At 44.5% G+C, this 20,185-nt stretch overlaps 1 protein-coding gene across 1 annotated transcript in view; it reads right to left on the reverse strand.

Moving 5' to 3' along the window:
* Mov10l1 (Mov10 like RISC complex RNA helicase 1) overlaps positions 1 to 20,185 on the reverse strand; it is an 82,037-nt gene that overhangs the window by 49,409 nt on the left and 12,443 nt on the right. The window contains exons 4-10 of the mRNA XM_042697922.1: positions 15,186 to 15,298; positions 14,483 to 14,667; positions 10,740 to 10,883; positions 8,833 to 9,074; positions 8,341 to 8,467; positions 5,821 to 6,015; positions 3,146 to 3,260 (exon numbers count right to left, since the gene is read on the reverse strand). Of these exons, the coding sequence (XP_042553856.1) occupies positions 3,146 to 3,260; positions 5,821 to 6,015; positions 8,341 to 8,467; positions 8,833 to 9,074; positions 10,740 to 10,883; positions 14,483 to 14,667; positions 15,186 to 15,298 (1,121 nt within the window). The remainder of the gene's footprint in view (positions 1 to 3,145; positions 3,261 to 5,820; positions 6,016 to 8,340; positions 8,468 to 8,832; positions 9,075 to 10,739; positions 10,884 to 14,482; positions 14,668 to 15,185; positions 15,299 to 20,185) is intronic.

Consider the following 20,185-nt stretch of genomic DNA (forward strand, 5'->3'; position numbering starts at 1 on the left):
ATTTTTTTGTTTCTTTTTTTTGTTTCTTCCTCCATGCTATAACCCCTGTTGTCATTGTATGCTATTCGGGTATCCTGTGTCTTGTATATACAATTTTCTAATTTGAGGAGGGGAAGGGAAATAACAAAATGCTGAAACAAGGCTACAGCTTGATCCATTGTAACAATGAGATATACAAGATACCACATTGCAAACGAAATTTACAATTGGCGGGGAGGGAAGGAATGGTAGGGGAAAAACAAAGGAGGGGTAACAAAGTTTGATAGGAAATGTACCCATTACCTTACTCATGTAACTGTAATCCCTCTGCACAGTATCTCTACAATTGAAAAAAAAGAAAAAAAAAGACTTAACTGCTAGGCATTGCTTGTTTATGCCTAGTTACTGGGAAAACAGATCTGAGGATCACAGTTCGAAGCCAGCAAGAAAGACTGAGACTCTTATCTCCAATTAATCTGGGGAGGGGTGGCTCAAGTGGTAGAGCATCGTACTTGAGTGAAAAAGCTAAAGGAAAGTGTGCCTTGGTCTTGAGTACAAGTACAAAGAGAGAGAGAAAAAGAGAGAGAGACAGAAAGAGAAAGAGAGAGATGGAGAGAGAGAGAGAGAGATGGAGAGAGACAGAAAGAAAGAGAAAGAGAGAAAGAGAAAGAAGGAGGGGAAGAAAAGGTCAGTTGGTGAGACGCTGAATCTACTCAGGAGGCTGAGAACTAAAAACTGTGGTTCGAAGCCAATTCAGGCAGACAAATTAGAGAGATACTAATTCCCTATTAACCAGCAGTAAGCGGCAGTGTGGCTCACTTAAGTTGGTAGAGTGCCAGCTGTGAGTGAAAAAAACAGCTATAACTCAAGGAGTGGAGTTCAAGTCCCAGCATTAATGTACACACACACACACACACACACACAGACATACACACGTAAAAGAAACCAGCTCAAGTACCTGCCTTGCAAACATGAGGCTCTGAGTTCAACCCCAGAACCTTAAAAAATATCCAACCAAATCAAACATTAACAACAATGACCACCAAAAAACAAAAACAAAAAAACCCCAAAGCTTGCCACAAAGAAAACTCCATACAGAGGTTTTGCTGGTAAACAGCAGTCCTATACACCCTTTTCTAGGAAATAAGTGGTCCCATAGGGTCAGACAATAATGTGTAGACATGTGACAAAGTCACTATGAGGAAAGCAGACTGAAGATCAGCACCTCTAACACAGGTGCAAAAATCCAAGCAGAAGTCTAGGAAATTAAATCCAATTTAAACACAGAGGTATACACATCCCAAGTTGCGACTGTGTATACATACACACATGTGTACATATATCTGCACACATGTACAGATACATGTATAAATGCATAGACATAATACATGTGTGTATAAAATACATATGCACGTGTAGACATACATCTGTGTATATAGAGGGGAGGGGAGAGATGGAGGGAGAGAGGGAGAGAGGGAGTGTGAGTGTCTGTGTGTCCACGTGTGTGGTGGGAACGAGGCCATACTGGCCCTTGGGAGCAAATGCTATAACCAGATTGGGAAACTCATGACTGAGAATAAGGACAAAGCTTCCCTCCCCCTACCAGACTCTCATGTCAGGGTCTTACATGATCCTCATCCTCTTTCCTTTTATACACAGCTTGCCTCTGCCTGACCCTCATTCCTGCTTGGCCTGGCCTGGGACAAAGGACTGCTCCGATTCCCTCCCTGCCAGGAACTGTAGTAACCTTTGAACTTCTTTCCTTTATGGTAGTGTGTTGGATTTGAGATTCCTATTTGAACAACCAGGGCTACCCGAATGTGCCTTTTTCATTTCTATACCAAATCATCTGAGAAAAACAACTTAAAAGATTTATTTTGGTTCTGAGCTTTTTCAGTCCATGGCTTCCTCCAAAGCTGTGAGCCTGTGGTGAAGCAGAAAATCATGGCAGAAGGACGTGATAGAGCAAAGCTGCTCAACCCTTGGTGGTCAGGAAGCACAGACAGTAAGGGACTGAGAACATACCATGTTGCTACTAAAGTTTCCTCCAACTAGGCCCTACCTCTGAAGTGTCCACTATCTTCCAAAATAGTGCCACCAGCGGGGGACCAAGTCTTCCCCACATAAGCCTGCAGGATACATTTCACATTTTATTTAAACTATCTCATGCACTTTATTGTATGTCAATCAGAACTCTAAACAGTTCACTCTAGACCTACCTCACAGGCAGCGTGAACAGTCTGGAGCCCTGAGGGTCCAGAACCTGGCCAGAGGATTGCGCATCCTCTTCCACTCTGTCTATGGTGCATGCCCCTGGCTCTTTCACCTGTTTAGGCTGCCATGTCTCCTGACTGGCTCCCACCCTCAGCTCATCAATCACTCTACCACGACTGTGCAATAGCTGCGTGGTGACCCAACCCCCCTCCAGCTGGCCCAGCCTCTGCTTGCGAATCACACAGACAATTCACCACCCCTCAGAACCACTCCTCTGCTCTTCAAAACACCAGGTATCTCTTAGGACAGGGCAGGGCTTCCAACCCAGTGCTACTCTGAAAACTTTTGTCCTTTCTGGACTTTTCTGCAACCTCTCAAAGATATGCCCCTTTGCTTTCCCTGCAGGTAGTACCCAGTGCTCTCCTTGCCTGCTTCTCTCACATTCATGGAAAGTTCCAGTAAAGGACACTACCAGACAGGAAGCAATGTTCATCCAGTGTTGTGCCATCAAGCTGCCTGCTGGACACAAAGCTAAAGGATCTCCTACTTCACAGCTACTACCTGGCTGCTGACTTCAGGAGGGGTGGCCTGCACTTTACACCAGGCAGTTCTTGCTGTCTTTCCATGAGATGCCCATTTTCTCAACTCTTCTCGGAGCCTATCCTATCTGCTCTAGTTTACTGGGGTTCTGTTGCCTGTGGAAAGCTTCCTGCTCCTCACAATGCCACCCGGCCTAACAGAAGGAGGTGTGGGTGTGGCATTAGTCTCCACTCTCACCCCTCTTGCTGTACAGTGCGAATACCATAGGAAAAGCCAAGGTGCCTCTCTTGCTGTCACGAAGAGGGAGCCAACATGAGGTCTGAATCCAAGAAAAGCTCCTTCCAGTTCTTCAGAAAATGGCTTGAGTGGTGGTTGGGTAAACATCCCTTAGGCCTTCAGATACTTTTCCTACCTCTGCAAGTAATGGCTGAAAAGTCAGGATGTCAATTTTCTGTTCCACACATTTTTTCAATCTATCTGGTATCGGATATTGTGGAAGGAAACTTGGAAGTTGTCGTCTTGAGTTCCTTAAAAGGGATAAATTCACAAGTTAAAATCAATTGCTTTTTTTTTTTTTTTGGTTGGTGCTGGGGCTTGAACTCTGGGCCTGGGCGCTGTCCCTCAGTTCTTCAACTCAAGGCAAGTGCTCTACCACTTGAGCCACGGTGCCACTCCTGGTTTTCTGGTGTGATTTGGAGGTAAGAGTCACACACAGACTTTTCTTGCCCTGGCTGGCTTTGAACTGTGATCCTCAGGTCTCAGCCTCCTGACTAGCTAGGATTACGGGCATGAGCCACCTGCACCCAGCAAAACCAATTCTTAATAATCTCAATACAATGCATATATTGAGTATCCCTTCTCTGAAATGTGTGGGCTAAGAAGTGTTTCAGATTCTGTAGTTTTTTGTTCTGTTTTTCTATGGTAAGGGAGCCTCATTCAGCTTGGTAGAGAATTGCTCTATCACTTTTACACCGCCCACAGTCCTTTTTTGTTTTAGTACAATAGGCTCTTATACCTCTTTCCTTGGGCTAACCTCACCGCAATCCTCCTACCTACACCTCCCAAGTAGCTGAGATTACTGTATGAGCCAATGTATCTGCTTGTTGGTTAAAATGAGCTCCCTTCCCATAGTTTAGTATGCTCCTTCCCCTCTCCACAGCTTAGCATGCTCCCTTCCTAGGCAACATTAAGCCCATTTAGTAAAGGTAGTAAATAATCAGCCTCCAACCGCCCCCCCCCCCCCTTCTTTACCTTGGGATGGCACTCTTCTGGGGCAGCTATCAACATAAGGTAACAAGAGCCCCTTAGAGTGACCTTCAGGTCTGGGCAGCTGCAAGGCCCCTTATCTACTACTTGGTCAACATCCATAAATCTTAGTCCGCCATGATGAAGCCCCTGGTCCTCACATCCACACCAGGGTCTTCACCCCCTAGTCCTTTCAAGCCCCTCCTAGACCTCCTAGGTTATATAGGTCACCTCACACAATAGCTGGCGCTTCTTCTCACTTCGCTCTTATGAGAAGGGGTCTTGCTGCCCCTTTCCCAGCAATAAACCTTTCTTGGATCTCTATACCTGGATGTCTGCGTCATTTTCTGGCAAAATCTAAAATACTCTAACAGGGAATTTGACGAGTGTCGTCTTTAACCTTCTAATAAGCTGAACTCTTACCACTGTAAAGAGCAGTAATTAGAAACAACACCCGTACATCATTGAAAGTTGGACTGTACAGGCCCTGCCTTTGAGTGTTGTTTCTTGGCTGTGATCATTTCTCTGGGGACTCATGGAAACTTTTTTTTATCAGGTCAAAGAACAATGCCACTGTCAAATCTAATAAAGCTACAGAAATGAAGGAGAAAGAAGAAGCTAAAGATAGGAGGTCAGAATGAAGTCTGCCAGCCCAAATCATGTGAGGAAAGGCAGGCCCTTCCTTTTTTTTTTTTTTTTTTCCAGTCCTGGGGCTTGAACTCAGGGCCTGGGCACTGTCCCTTACTTTTTGCTCAAGGCTGGACCTCCACCACTTGAGCCATACCTCAACTTCTGGCTTGTGTGGATTGGCTTTGAACTGTAATCTTCAGATATCAGCCTTCTGAGTAGCTAGGATTACAGGCATGAGCCACTGGTAACTGGCCATTGTCTCTTATTTTAAGACTTTACTGGTGCAACGTGATCTGTGGCATTTTCTAGTATTAGAGAAGTGGTGTTATGGGTCTGGGCAGCACCTGAGTTCAAATCTTTAATGGCAACAAATGACAAGTGTGCTCACTACATGAAACAAAGTCATCAAATACCTCACATATCTACCGAGCAGAGTTTTTTTGTTACCAAACGAAAGAAAAATCTGCTTGGCCTAGGAGAAAGGCGAGGATGGATAGAGCTGAGGAAATCTATCCTGTCACAAAAGTGCCCTGAGGCGCCTGAGGGAGGAGCAAGCCTGGGGGTGCACAGGCACTTGCTCTCAGTCCTAACACAACAGCAGCGGCAGGCATGGAATATGACCTTCAAAGTTCTATAGAGGCTGGGTGACTGTGACTCATGCCCATAATCCTAGCTACTTGGGAAGCAGAGATCAGAGACTCAAGCCTCTTGGCTTAGATAAAAGGTTCTTATGAACCTCATCCCAGCCAATAAAAGCTGGGCACCGAAGCACATGCTTGTCACCACATCTATGAAGGGGAAGTATACATAGGAAGATCATGGTCTAGTCTAGGCTTGGCATAAAACAAGACCTATATGAAAAATAACTAAAGTAAATATGGAGTATGGATCAGCAAAAGAGCATTGGCCTAGCAAGCACAAGACCCTGAGTTCAATCACAGTACAGACAAAAATAAAATAAAATTTGTACCCTATCCCCAAATACAGCAATTAGAAAAGGCCCAAACACCAGTCTCACTTAAACCACTGACCCAGACAAGGTTGTAACTGCTGTCTGCCAGGATACATATCTGCTTTTCCAGAACATAAAGAGCTTTCAGATGGGTCCTGACCAAACCTATACTCTTAACTTACATTACCTTTTTATATATTAAAAAATAGCTTTTATCAGTTATTTGAGGGGAACTTTGCAGTTCTATTTCCAAACATTACCTTTTCTGGGTTGTCACAACAACTGTAGTTTTTGTAGATGGCAATGTTTGGGGAGTTTTGGGCTTTTTCCATGAAAATGGTTCACGCACAGCTATAAGTGCCTCCTCCCCACTCACAACGTTCACTTCAAGGTATCGCCCGATGAGAAAATGGGAAAAACAGAGCAGAAGGAGTTCCTTGCATCGGCCAGGGCTTCTTGAAAAAGCAAAATGAAATTCAGTTTTAGTTATAACAGTCAGTGTGATTTCCTATATGGAAGTTATGATTACATCTCCTTAAAGGGACATGACAGAGTTATAACACAATAGCCATGCTGAGGTTTTCTTTTCCTGCTTGCCTTAGCAGGCATTCTACCACCACCTGAGCTGTATCTCCAGCTCCCACCGGCTACTCCCCCCCCCCCCCCCCCCAGTTTTTCTCATTATTCTTAACCAGGTTGGCCTACTTCAGGATTCTTCTATTTGAGCTGGGATACAGCACATGTTATCATGCTCAACTTTTTTGTAGAGATGAGAATTTTTTTTTTTAACTTTTTTGCCAAGCTGGCCTTGAAATGATATTTCCCCTATTCTGCTTTCCAAGTAGTTGAATTACAAAAGTGCATGCCATACTGCCTGTTTTGTTTTTAAAATTTTACTTGCTGGGCGCCAATGGCTCATGCCTGTAATCCTAGCTACTCAGGAGGCTGAGATCTAAGATCACGGTTCAAAGCGAGCCCAGGCAGGAAAGTCTGTGAGATTCTTCTCCAATATACCACTAGAAAACAGGAAGTAGTGCAGTAGCTCAAGTGGTAGAATGCTTGCCTTGAGCTGAAGAGCTGAGGGACAGCGCCCAGGCCCGGATTCAAGCCTCATGACTGAACAACAACAACAAAAAAATTATTTTCAGGTGGTGGCTCATGCCTGTAACCCTAGCTGCTCAGGAGGCTGAGATCTGAGGCTCTCAGTTCAAAGCCAGCCTGTGCAGGAAAGTCCATGGATGTTCCAATTAACTACCAAAAAAAAAAAAAAAAAAAAAAAGCCAGAAGTGGAGCTAGGGCTCAAGTGATAGAGCACTAGCCTTAAATGAAAAAGCTAAAGGACAGCGCCCAGGTCCTGAGTTCAAACCTCAGACCCACAAGCATGCATACATACATAATCAGTCAGGGACTGATGTGCTGTGCCACAAAGGCATACCAGTTAAATTATAAAAAATAAAATTAGAGGGGATAGGAAGGTGGCTCAGTGGTAGAGTGCTTGCCTAGCATGCATGAAACCCTGGGATCAATTCCTCAGTACCACATAAACAGAAAAAGCCAGAAGTGGAGCTGTGGCTCAAGTAGTAGAGTGCTAGCCTTGATGAAAAGAAGCCCAGGGACAGTGCCTAGGCCCTGAGTTCAAGCCCCAGGACTGGCAAAAAATAGTAACAATAATAATTAAAAAAATAAAATTAGAAGCTCAGGGACAGGACCTAGGGCCTGTGTTCAGCTCTAAATTTTTTGTTTTACTTTCTAAAATAGTTAGTGTAGTATTTTCTCAAAATAACTCAAGCACCTAAAATAGACCTTTTGGTAATTCTCAAATAGGAAAAATATTTTCAGTATTCTCAAGTTTAAGCCAAAACTATTATGTGATTAAAAAATGGCACCACCTACTTGCCCTTTCCCAGCTGTGGCTCAAGCTCCAAGTATGTGTGTACACTATCCTTTACTTATGCCTTCTTGCCTACCCATTATCACAATAAAAACCCATTTGAGCAGGCCACATTTCACATGGTTGACTGAAGAAATGTCATATGCCTAATGGTCATCTACAATTTGATCTTAATGGGCTTGAGGCAAAGTGGTGATTTAATCAAGTTTGTATCTCCAAAAAGATCTAGGATTAGAAAACTGGAAGACTGATGGGTGGTAAGGAGGCCTAGGAACCAAATGTCCAGCTGGGAGGTGACCAAGTGAACAGAGGAACCAATGATAGACTTGGAGAGCCAGTGGCTGAGCCACTTAGGAAAACAGAAGCTCAAGTCTGGCATTTTCTCTGTTCCCTCCTCTAGCTTCAGGGCTCATCCCACTATGCTGGCCTAAGGAAAACTAAGAGGTACAGCGCTTGCCCATCATCTGATCCTCAGATCTCAGCCTCCTGAGTAGCTAGGATTACAGGCGTGAGCCACTGGTGCCCTTGCCCAACATCTGGAAAGCTCTGGTTTGAACTGCAATTAAAAAAAAAAAAAAGATACAGCTTAGATTCCAGGGGTAGAGAGAAGTACAGCTTAGCAGAAGGCTGGGACATCAGGACACACTGCAGAACCTGATATAATTACCAATGTCAGGACTCAAACACGTGAATGAGTCATGGACACTGTCAAGAGCATCATCTGAGGACGGAAGTCAAGGCCCAGCATCCCACCCCTTAGTGGCCATTTTCTGAAATAATGTTTTCCCTTATGATTTAGATGCATCACATCATGGATGCTTTCATAACACAACCTAAGAAGCACCACAGATAAGCTGTAAAGGAAGCTCTCCCAAACTCCAGCTCCTACTTGGCATCACATGTGACCATAATGGAGGTCTTCTCCCCTGGCAGGATAAGCCCTCCGGGCTGTGGCTTCTGCTTCTTTACCCAAGTGTTTTCTTTTTCTTCACTTTTAACTTCACAGGCACAATCGTCTAGGAAAAACAAAATTTAAATCCAAAGTTAGACCAAAAAAAAGGTACATTACTCCTAACAATGCTAGAAATGAATGCTCACTCATGAATGTGGTTAACCAACCAGGGAAAGCAGTTAGAACGGTGGGATCTAGCTACCCCAGCAGTCCCCCTGGTTCAGGGACGACCACCTCCAGTGCATATTTGTGTTGGTCAAGCTATTTTTTTGTTGTCACTCTCCCTAAACCCCAACCTTTAAGAGCAGAGGATCCAAACCCAAAGAGGTCAGGCACAAAGACCTGTCAGGGCATGCAGCAGAGACGGGCTGGCTTATAGTCACATGGCCTCAACCCTGGCCCTTATGTCTATCAGCTGAAGCATCTCACCTGGAGAGACTGATGATTTGTTCACCCAGTTGCTGTCCAGACGTTCCTCAGGCTTGTTTTTCCTATTGCTTTCTAATGAATTAACATTTTTGTCTGGAAAATGCTTCTTCTCAAGAACTGAAGCAAAAGATGTTTCTGAGCAGGCTTGACTTTTGTCCTGTGCCCGAAATCTGAATTGTTGAGCTCTATCCCAGCCAGCCAGTTTACAGCTGATAAGGTCTTGAGAAACATCTCCTTTATTCCTGGGAAAAGAAAGGGAGCCATGAACACAAAGGGCTGAGACAAGCAGTTACTGTAAAATACAGAATATAATCTCATGAATACCTTTGTGAATTCCAGTTATGAGAATATTTTGGGGTAAAATTTTTTAAAGATTTTGCAAGGGGAAAAAACAGAAAACTATGATTGGCTCTACAGAAGGTCTTTTAAAATTTTAATTGTTATTTTAAAGGTGATGTACAGAGGGGTTATAGTTACATAAGTCACATAAAGAGAACATTTCTTTTTAGATAATGTTACCCCTTCCCTTGCTCTCTCCCAGTTTTTCCCTCCTAGAAGGTTTTGTGTGTGTGTGTGTGTGTGTGTGTGTGTGCCTTGCTCTCTCCCAGTTTTTCCCTCCTAGAAGGTTTTGTGTGTGTGTGTGTGTGTGTGTGTGTGTGTGTGTGTGTGTGTGTGTGTGTGTGTGTGTGTGTGCGCGCGCACGCACACACGTGCGCATGAACTCAAAGCCTCGGCATTTTCTCCGAGCTTTTGTGCTTAAGGATAGTGGTTTACCACTTGAGTCACAGTTCTACTTCTGGCTTTTGGTAGTTAATTGGAAATAAAGAGTCTCACAGACTTTCCTGCCTGGGTTGGCTTTGAATCACAATTCTCAAACCTCAATCTTCTGAGTAGCTAGGATTACAGGCTTGAGCAACTGGCAGCTGGCTGAAAGTAAAAATTTTAGAAGTAACATTGACCAAGAAGCCACAGGCAATAGGCTCATAGAAGTTCTTTTTTGTTGTTGTTGGTCGTGGGGATTGACCTCTGGGCCTGGGCGCTGTCCTTGCACTCTTCAGCTCAAGGCAAGCACTCTACTGCTTGAGCCACAGCGCCATTTCTGGTTTTCCAGTGGTTTATTGGAGATAAGAGTCTCAGGGAGTTTCCTGTTAGGGCTGGCTTTGAACCGAGACCCTCAGATTTCAGCCTCCTAAGTAGCTAGGATTATAGGCGTGAGCCAATGGTGCCCAGCCTCATAGAAGTTCTTAATCAGTTTAAAATCTTCTAGTAGATGGACACAAGGTTCAAGTCTGTAATACTGGATACTTGGGAAGCAGAGATCTGAAGACTGTAGTTCAATGCCACTAGGGTAAAAAGTTTGAGATTACATCTCAGCCAATAGCTGGGCCTGATGGTACAAGCCTGTCATCCAGCTTCATGGGGACCTAGAAAGCAGGATCACAGACTAAGATGGCCCAGGCGTAAAATGGGACCCATCTCAAAAACAACCAGTATAAAAAAAGGCTGCTAGAGGGACTGGGAAGGTGGCTCAGTGGTAGAGCGCTTGCCTTGCATGCATGAGGCCCTGGGTTCGATTCCTCAGCACCACATAAGCAGGAAAAAAAAAGCCAGAAGTGGCGCTGTGGCTCAAGTGGTAGAGTGCTAGCCTTGAGCTGAAGAGCTGAGGGACAGTGCCCAGGCCCAGAGTTCAGGCCCACAACTGGACCCCCCCCAAAAAAAAAGGCTGCTAGAGTGGTTCAAGTGGTAGAATGCCTGTTACCAAGCACAAGGTGCTGAGTTCAAACCCCAGTAACACACACACACACACACACACACACACACACACACACACACACACACACACACACACACACACACACACAGAGCTACTGGTGCCACTTTTTCAAAAACTTCAAAAGCATACTTACTCTATCCAGATCACTATAGTTTTACTTCTTCCTTCCTTCAGCGTTCCGAAATTTGTCATCCTTGTAACTTCAATATCACCTTTGTTTTTCAGTAAGAGGGCTCCATAGACCTCCTCAGGAACCTCATCAACAGTGTTGGAGTCTCTGAAGGAAGTACCAAGGAAAGGTGATGGGCCATTACACCTTGTTGCTGCACTGGTGCCCCTTCCCTCAGCTGTCTCCTGCGTCGCTCAAGGACAGACTGCGGGACAACCCCATGGACATACCATCTAATTAGAGGCAGGGATTCTACAAGCCCCACAGTTCCTCAGAACATGTAGTCATCTCATAGAAGAATGTCACAAATTCCTCAGTCAAGAAGACCGGGAAGCACCCTCTGAACTAGCCTCCCAGAGGCTTCACTCTCCTCCTACCACTTCCCAGGAAACGGAGGCGGGGAGCACTGAACCTTGCCTATCAGGGCCCACTAAACTTTCGTTTCAAATTTTTTTTTTTTGCTTTGAAGTATCGTCATAGGCTGCATAACACTGCCTTCACAATGGACTGCATACACAAGTGATCCTATAAGATTAAAATGGAGCTGAAAAACTACTGGCTAGTTATCTTCATGTTTGTATTTGTTTAGATATGAAAATACTTGCCTTTGACAACTGCCTACAGTGTTCTGCGCAGCTCAGGCCATAGGCCTAAGGTCTAGGTGCAGCAAGATGGGGAATGTAGGGCTGGGGAAGGCACCCTATGAAGTCTGCTGCGATGAAGCCCCTGACTGATAACACATTTCTCAGACCATATGTCCATCATTAGCATCTGACTATGTACAAAAATAATTAAATGCAAAGTTTTGCCTTTAGAAAATGAGGTGGTTCTACTTTCCCTGAAAACAGTTTCTGCCTCTCTGAACATGTGCTCTTTGTAGCAGATCACTGGCCTTGCATGTTTCTCTGGTGTGCAACTCCACTAAGAAAACAGGGCTCTTAGTGTGGGCTATATAGTAAGACTTTGTGTAAAAAAAACACAACCAACAAACAACAGGAAAGGAAGGGAGGGGGCAAGAAAGAAGGGAAAAGGAAAAAAAGGGAGGGAAAGGAAAAAAGGGGGAAAAAAAGAAAATAGGGCATCTAGAACAAATCTGCTTCTGGCCCTGCCTACAAATTCAGTGACCTCGTCAGGAAAGCCTGTTCCCCTTCCCCTCCTGTGCAGACTTTCCACACTGGCCAATGGACAGACCAGAATATGGTGGAAGAAGAGTCAGCAATGTACTCAGGTTACTTAATCAACCCTCCCATATGACAAGCTCTGTTTAGGTGATGCTTAGGCTAGGAGTTGTCACTGTGCATTAGTCACACTGTTGATTAGACACGGAGACAAGAGGGTCTCACTGCGAGGAGGGGCCCTGGATATAAGCAAAGCCCAGCACACATTGGCTGTGATCCTAGTGAGGAAATGGAGAGGCAATGTCTTGCTCCCCAACCCAGCAACTTCTCCATGCTATGGCACAGAAAGAGTTCTTGAGCAGAACCAGGACAGCATGTGTATAGTACAGGTGTGCTCTTCACGTGGCCATGACACGTATGGACCCTGCAGTCAGAACCCTGGCCACACCATAGAGTCCTCACTTCCCAGACCCATGGAGACAGATGTCAGAGCTAAGTTACAAGATGTGTAGTGAGTCTGAGGCCCATAAGACCCATGAATGGGGTTCACGTCAGTGAGCCAGCCTGCCTTATTTCCTGGCATCCAATGGCTTGGCAGATGGAGCTAGAGGATGCTTGGACCAATAAGGGCCATGAAGGCCACATGTCTCACTCCTCTGCTCCAGAAGGAAAAGTGTCCCATGGGGAAGGGAACAAGGGTCCATGTGGCCAAAAACAAGTGTCTACAGGCAGTGTGTGTATACAGCAATACTTCCAGTCCAGCAAGACCAGCCAACCTTCCTGCACCTCTTTTGTACCCCAAAAGGTTGTATAGGTCTGACCTGCCACATCTAGACACCAAGCCAAGTAGCAGATGTGGGGCAGAAAAGCAGGCAAATGATTTTCTACACAGAATTTGTATTCTCCTGAGGAGACTGTACAGTGAGTGAAATAATAAATCACTGAGATTGGGGATATAGCTCAGTGGTGGGAGCACTTGTCTAGAATGCACACACAAGAGAGGGGGGATTGAGGAAAGGAAGGAGGGAGTCAGGAAGGCTTCCCCAGGCCTGCACTGCCATCACCACCAATACAGTCCCTGATCTTGGGCCACGGCCATATGAATCTTCCTTTTACAACATATCCAGTCTGTGCTACTGTGGTGCCAGCAACAGGAAAGGCACTAAGACAACCACTACTGTAAGAATAAGGATTAAGCTGGGCACCAATGGCTCAGGCCTATAATCTTAGCTACTCAGGGAGCTGAGATCTGAAGATCACAGTTCAAAGCCCAAGAGGTTTTGGGCCCCTTCGGAGAGGAGACTCTTGTCTCCAGTTAATCACAGAAAAAGCCAGCAGTGGTGCTGTAGCTCAAGTGGTAGAGTGCTAGCCTTGAGCAAAAGGAACCTAGGGACAGTACCCAGGCCCAAAGTTCAAGGACCAGGACAGGCAGAAGAAGAAGAAGAAGAAAAGAATAAGGGTTAAGTGTAAGGGAAAGGCACAGAAATGGATGGGAAACAAATGCAGCAGTGGTACTCAGCAGACACTATGAACTACATAACTTGTGTGTAAGGATGGGAGAGAAAAACTGGGAAAGAGGAAAAGGGTAACAATGTCCAAAAAGGAATGTACTCTTTACCTGACTTATGTAACTGTAAGCCCTCAGCACATCATCTTTCTAATAACAATTAAAATAAGAATAAACATTTTTTAAAAGAATAAGGATTGGGCTGGGAAGGTGGCTCAGTGGTAAAACGCTTGCCTTGCATGCATGAGGCCCTGGGTTCGATTCCTCAGCACCATATAAACAAAAAGAAAGCCAGAAGTGACCTGTGGCTCAAGTGGTAGAGCGCTAGCCTTGAGCTGAAGAGCTGAGGGACAGTGCCCAGGCCCAGAGTTCAGACCCCCACAACAGGACCAAAAAAAAGAATAAGGATTGACCTCACTTTAACTATGAAGCTACCCTCTAGAAGGCATGTTCTTCTTCACCAGTCAACACAGGACTTGACATGTCTTGTATGCTGGCTTATTAAAATACAGTCTTGGCTGAGTACCAGAGCCTCACACCTGTAGTATTAGCTACTAAGGAAGATGAGATCTGAGGATCAAGGCCAAAAACCAGTCTGGGTAGAAAAGTCTGTGAGAGTCTTATCTCCAATTAACCTAAAAAAGCCAGAAGTAGAACTATGGCTCAAGTGGTAGAACAACAGCCTTTAGTAAAAAAAAATAAAATGAAAAATAAAAAAGCCCAGAAGCAACGTGCAGGACCTGAGTTTAAGCCCAGGGCCATCATGCACATGTGCACACACACACACAACCACACATATACAAACAACAGAGCTATGTCCTGAGAAATGTGTCCTTAAGTGATTCTGTCTTGCGTGAACACCACAGTGCACTTACAGACTTGAGCAGGCTGCAATGTTACTAGGCAATATGCTCTTACAGATCAGCGTTTGCAGCCTGTGAATGGAAGCACTACACAGCCTTGACTGTGACACTTCAAAGTACTCTTAAGTCAGACCTTGTTTTGGAGCTGTACAGTACTAGGGCTTCATGCTTGCTAGGCAGCCACTTTTACCTCCCAAAGCAACACATTCTCATTACCACCTTTTCACAGGAGTCATGCAAAGTGCTCTCCAGACATAGCAGGACTGGCTGCTCTCCACCACCACAGCGCTGACAATGTCATGTCTCCGCGGCGTGTACCCCTCAGGCAACTTCAGGGAGTCCAGGCTGAAGAAGATGCTGTCCTCTATCACCCCATTCCTCCCACACAGGCTGGAGATGGAGACCTGCAAGGGTAGGGCTGAATGACCATTGCTGGAACTGTGCAGACAAAAGTGCACGTCTCAATACTTGCTATGCTGGCCTGGCGGAGCCAGTAAGACTGAGTACAAGCAGCATGCCTGGAAGCTTAGGCTCTGTGAGGGGCTGCCTTGGTGGCCACTGTCTCTCCCTCAATGCTCATGCCTCCACCTTACCCTGTTACAAACTCAGTACTTCCTCATTCCCACCCCCCTCCCCTCATCATACTAGCTTACAAGGAAGCCCAGTCACACATCCCTCTCACCTCATTACCTCAAACCCTAGTCATCTGTGTTTGGTCCTTAGAATACTTTAACATACCCACTGTAACTTAGACCTTCCTTATCTGAATATACTGAGTTGCCTATACCTCCTTAGGGACACAGGCCAAGACTGAGCTTTATCCTAATACAGTTCTTAGCACCTCCAAGATCTGGGCCATGAAAGTAACTGCTTGCAGCCAAGCGTGCAGAAGCATGTGAGGAGCCATTCACTAGCACATTACCTTGTCAACGCGCTTGTATCTCAGTGGCTTCACTGAGACAGCCTCGCTGCTCCACGTTCCTGGGCGTATCCAGTACTGAGCCTCCACCCAGTCTCCTTTACATGGCTGAAAACCTGAAATGGCCAAGGAAAGGTTTTAGTGGTACTCATGTATGCAGTACACGCTGAGGAGGTTATAAACAGAGCATTTCTGTTCTACTGGAGCATTTTAATAATACACTCTACTTCTGTCAGAAACAAGTTTGTCACCCTCAATTCTCTTCTAGATGGATCCTGGTTAAAAAAGCAAAGTTTTAAGACAGAATCTGTAGCATACAGGAGAGAGGTACTCCCACACCAATCGCCTATTCAGCATATTATCCATAGGTCCCCACAAAACATACCACCCCCTGAAAAAAAACACCCCCTCCCCCAAGGAACCAACAACTGTGATAAAGTGAGCAGAGCTGGAGTCCTTTGGTGGAAACTTCTAGGATCCAGCAAGTGTAGGCACAGGTGGAGCTGTCAGCTCAACTAATAGAGGTATGCCAGAGAAATAAGTAGCAGACAGCCATCGCCTTCTCCTGACTCCACCATAAACTGAACCACAAAACTCCCAAGACCAAAGGAATAACAAGCTAAAGGTAACAGGTCAACAGACACTGCTGGCTCTCTTTGGGGCCCTTACCATCTGAACCTTCCAAATGCTCACACCCCTAAGAGCTCTTTGTAAAGCAGCACAGGATCCTGTGATGGTTTTTCTTTTTTGGTAGTACCAGAATTTGAACTCTGGGTTTTGAGCTTGCTGGGCAGTCCAGCTTTTTTTTTTTTTTTTTTTTTTAAAGTTAGCCCTTTATATTTTGGTTCTATTTTGGTCAGAAATGCTAAACCAAAAGTATTTAATAAACATTGAACCAATATTTTTAGTTTTTGATACATTTTACACATTGTAGTCATTGAGAACAGAGATTGCAAATAGCCATAAAAGCAATGGGGGAATGATAAAAAAAAAAAACTGGATGCACAGTATAGAGTTTATGTGATGGTCTGTGATTGGACCTGAGAATATACAACTTGTGTGAAAAATCCTTCAATGAAGCCCGTTACTTTTTATTTTGGCAGTATTAAACTCAGAGCCTCATGCTCAATTGGCTTACTTGCTCAGCTGGTGTTCTACCACTTGAATCATGCTTTCCAGACCTGCTTTTTCTCATTATTTTGGAGATACAGTCTCACAACTACTCTTTCCAAGCTGACTTTGAACCATAATCCTCAGGGTCTCAGCCTCCTGAGCAGCTAAGGTTTTAAGTCTGAGTTACCAGCATCTGACTTTAAAGAAAAACATTTTTTTGCTTTTAATAGTTATATAGAAAGGATTTGTTACATTTCTGAATGTTAATGCTATATTCCAATCAATTGCCATCACACTCCCTGCATCCTTCCTTGTAAGAAATAGCAACCCAGTGATATATATATATATATATATGTTTATATATATATATATATATATGTTATTATTTTGAAGAACTGTGATAAACTCAGGACCTCAAGCTTGCTAAGTAAGCCACTACTTTTAATTTAGCTGGTGTGTGTGTGTGCGCGCGCCTGCAAGTGGGTGCGCCGATTTTGTGGCTTGACCTTAAAACCTAAGCACTGTCCCTGAGCTTTTGTGCTCAAAACTAGTGCTCTACCACTTGAGCCACAGCTCTACTACTGGCTCTTTGGTGGTGAACTGGAAATAAGTGTCATAAGGACTTTCCTGCTCAAGCCTGGCTTCCAACCTTAATCCTTAGATTTCAGTCTTCTGAGCAGCTAGGATTACAGACATGAGCCTGGCTGGTATTTTCTAATAGGATCAATGAAACTGGGTAAACCTACATGTTCAAAAATAATCAGTCAGTCTAGCTGGGAGCCAGATTATGGATGATAATAATCCTAGCTGCTGAGGAGGCTGAGATCTGAGGTTCATGGTTTGAAGCCAGCCCTTGCAGGAAAGCCCATAAGACATTTTTTTTTTTTTGGGTCTGTCATGGGGCTTGAACTCTGGGCCTGGGCATTGTCTCTCAGCTCCAGCTCAAGGCTAGTGCTCTACTGCTTGAGCCACAGCGCTACTTCTGGTTTTCTAGTGGTTTTTATTGGAGAAAGAGTCTCATGGACTTTGCTGCACAGGCTGGCTTTGAACTGCGATCCTTAGATCTCAGCCTCCTGAATAGCTAGGATTATAGGGTGAGCCACCAGCACCCAGCTTCCATAAGACTTTTTTATGACAGGTCATCATGGGACTTGAACTCAGTGCTTATGTACTATCCCTGAGCTTTTGTACTCAAGCCTAGCACTCTATCAGTTTGAGCCACAGCTCCATTTCCGTTTATTTTTGGTGGTTAACTGCAAATAATAGTCTCAAGGACTTTACCGCCCTGGTGGCTTTGAACCAGGATCCTCAGATCTCAGCCTGCTGAGATGAGCTCTAGCTCCAGCATGATCTATCAGCACACAGCTCCTTTGTCAGACTTTCATCTCCAACTAATTACCAAGAAAGCCAGAAGTGGAACTGTGGCTCAAGCGGTAGAGTGCTAGCTTTGAGCACAAAAGCTCAAAGAGAGCGCCCAGGCACTGAGTTCAAGTCCCAGGGCCTGCACACACAAAAAAGAGATAGTCGGCAATTTGTTTGAGTTTATAAAGATATTAAAAGGACAAATGCAACTTTGATGAATTACCCAGGCAATTATATTAAGAAATTAGGATACTGAAAGATTTTTTTTCCAGAAAAATATCAGCAATGAGGAAGTACTAGGAAGTACTGAGTTTGTACCAGCATGGGGTGGAGGCATGAGCTGGGCCATGACGGCATTGAGGGAGAGACAGTAGCCACCAAGGCAGCTCCTCACAGAGCCTAAGCTTCCAGGCATGCTGCTTGTACTCAGTCTTACTGCTCCGCCAGGCCAGCATGGCAAGTGTTGAGATGTGCACTTTTGACTGCACAGTTCCAGTAATGGTCATGCAGCCCTACCCTTGCAGGTCTCCATCTCCAGCCTGTGTGGGAGGAATGGGGTGATAGAGGACAGCATCTTCTTCAGCCTGAGTTTTCCCTACATCCATAAGGACATAGGACAGGACATCAACATGGGAATCCTGTGAAGCAGTGCCTGTCATAGTAAGGCGCTAGTATTTGGTGAGTTAATGTTGGGAGAAAGTAAGTATCTTCTGACTTTTCAGGAAGGAAATTAAAAACAGACCAATTCTTCCTTGTTTCACCTTTAGGTCTAGCTTATCAAAGTTTTATGAGCAAAGCCATGACCTCTCAGGCTATCTGTGGTGACTCTCAGCCACACAGTGCTACTCATCCACAGAGGATGAGCCTCCAAAGAAGCCTCAGGCAGACAATTCTGTATTCCCTAGATCTTCGTAAAAATATTCTGACATCTGCTTCAGATTCCTGTTTTCATGCGTTTTTTCACATGAATGTTCTTTTAATATGATCAATACATTTTAACAGCAATTTTCACATCTCTGAGTATAACATAGCCTTGAGAGCAATCTACTGTGCCTAAGCTGAGTTTTTCAGTAAGAGGAAATCCTTCAGTCTGAGCTTTTCTTTACTCTTCCAGGTAAACCTTCTTGTCTACACCTCCTGTCAGTATTGTCAGAAACATTCCTATCTTCTCCAACTCAGAACAACTCCCATCTGTCCTGAGAATGCCTTTCTGCTCATGTGTGAGGGGCCCACATAAATGCATGCAACTTTCTGCAGAATTAAGTGTTCCCTTGATAGGACAGATTTCAAAATCCCAGGTCTAGCAACTATCCCTGTTCCCCTGGCCACATAGCAGCTGACTATGCTTAAAGCAACAGGAAACCCTGCTCCTATTCATCTTTTAACATGTAGCACAGTGCTACGCAGCTCAGAAAGCACCTCCCCCAGTAGCGCTTCCCATTCCCTCCCTGTCTGCGCTATACATATTTTTTCCATGGATGAAGAGTTCTCTCTGATCTTCTTCTCCACTGTCTAGTTCTATACTCACCACCATAGGAAGCAAGAACACAGCAAACAGCTGTTGAATTAACCTAATGAATGACATCAACAAAATCATTATTCATATAAATAAAACTTTAAGCTGGATGTTGGTGGACTGTAATCCTAGCTACACAGAAAGCTGAGATCTGAGGATCGTGCTTCAAAGCCAGCCCAGGCAGAAAAGTCCGTGAAACTTTACTCCTATCTCCAATTAACCACCAGAAATCTGGAAGTGTTGCTATGGCTCAAAATGGTAGGATGCTATCCTTGAGAAAAAGAGCCCAGGGACAGCACCCAGACCATGAGTTCAAGCCTACAAGAACAACAACAAGTACTATTTTCCTGACTTATCTAACTGTAGCACATCTGTATATCACCTTTATAAAAATGATTAAAAAATTAAAAAACAAGCCAGGTGCCAGTGGCTCATGCCTGTAATCCTAGCTATTCAAAAAGTTGAGATCTGAGGATCAGGGTTCAAAGCCAGGCCAGGCAGCAAAATCCATAAGACTCTTATCTCCAATAAACCACCAGAAAACCTGAAGTGGCACTGTGGCTCAAGTGGTCAAGTGCTAGCCTTAGGCTAAAGATAGCGTCCAGGCCCAAAGTTCAAGCCCCATGAATGACAAAAAGAAAAAACAAAGAAAACCTTTAAGTCAGCTGAAAACAAATGTATTTAAAAGCAGATACACTTATAGAAAGGTATAAGGTAGGGCTGGGAAGTTGGCTCAGTGGTAGAGTGCTTGGCTTACATGCATGAGGCCCTGGGTTCCCTTCCTCAAGCACCACATAAACAGGAAAAAAAAAAAAAAGCTGGAAGTGGAACTATGGCTCAAGTGGTAGAACTCTAGCCTTGAGCCGAATAGCTAAGGGACAGCACCCAGGCCCAGAGTTCAAGCCCGGGACTGGCAAAAAAAAAAAAAAAAGAAAAGAAAAAGAAAGAAAGAAAAAGAAAGGTATAAGGTAATCCCAAGCCCTATTTTAAAATGTGTGAAGTAATTTAGGAG

This window comes from Dipodomys spectabilis, unplaced genomic scaffold, assembly GCF_019054845.1.
Source record: "Dipodomys spectabilis isolate Male_0828 unplaced genomic scaffold, ASM1905484v1 ptg000230l, whole genome shotgun sequence".
NCBI classification, from domain to species: domain Eukaryota; kingdom Metazoa; phylum Chordata; class Mammalia; order Rodentia; family Heteromyidae; genus Dipodomys; species Dipodomys spectabilis.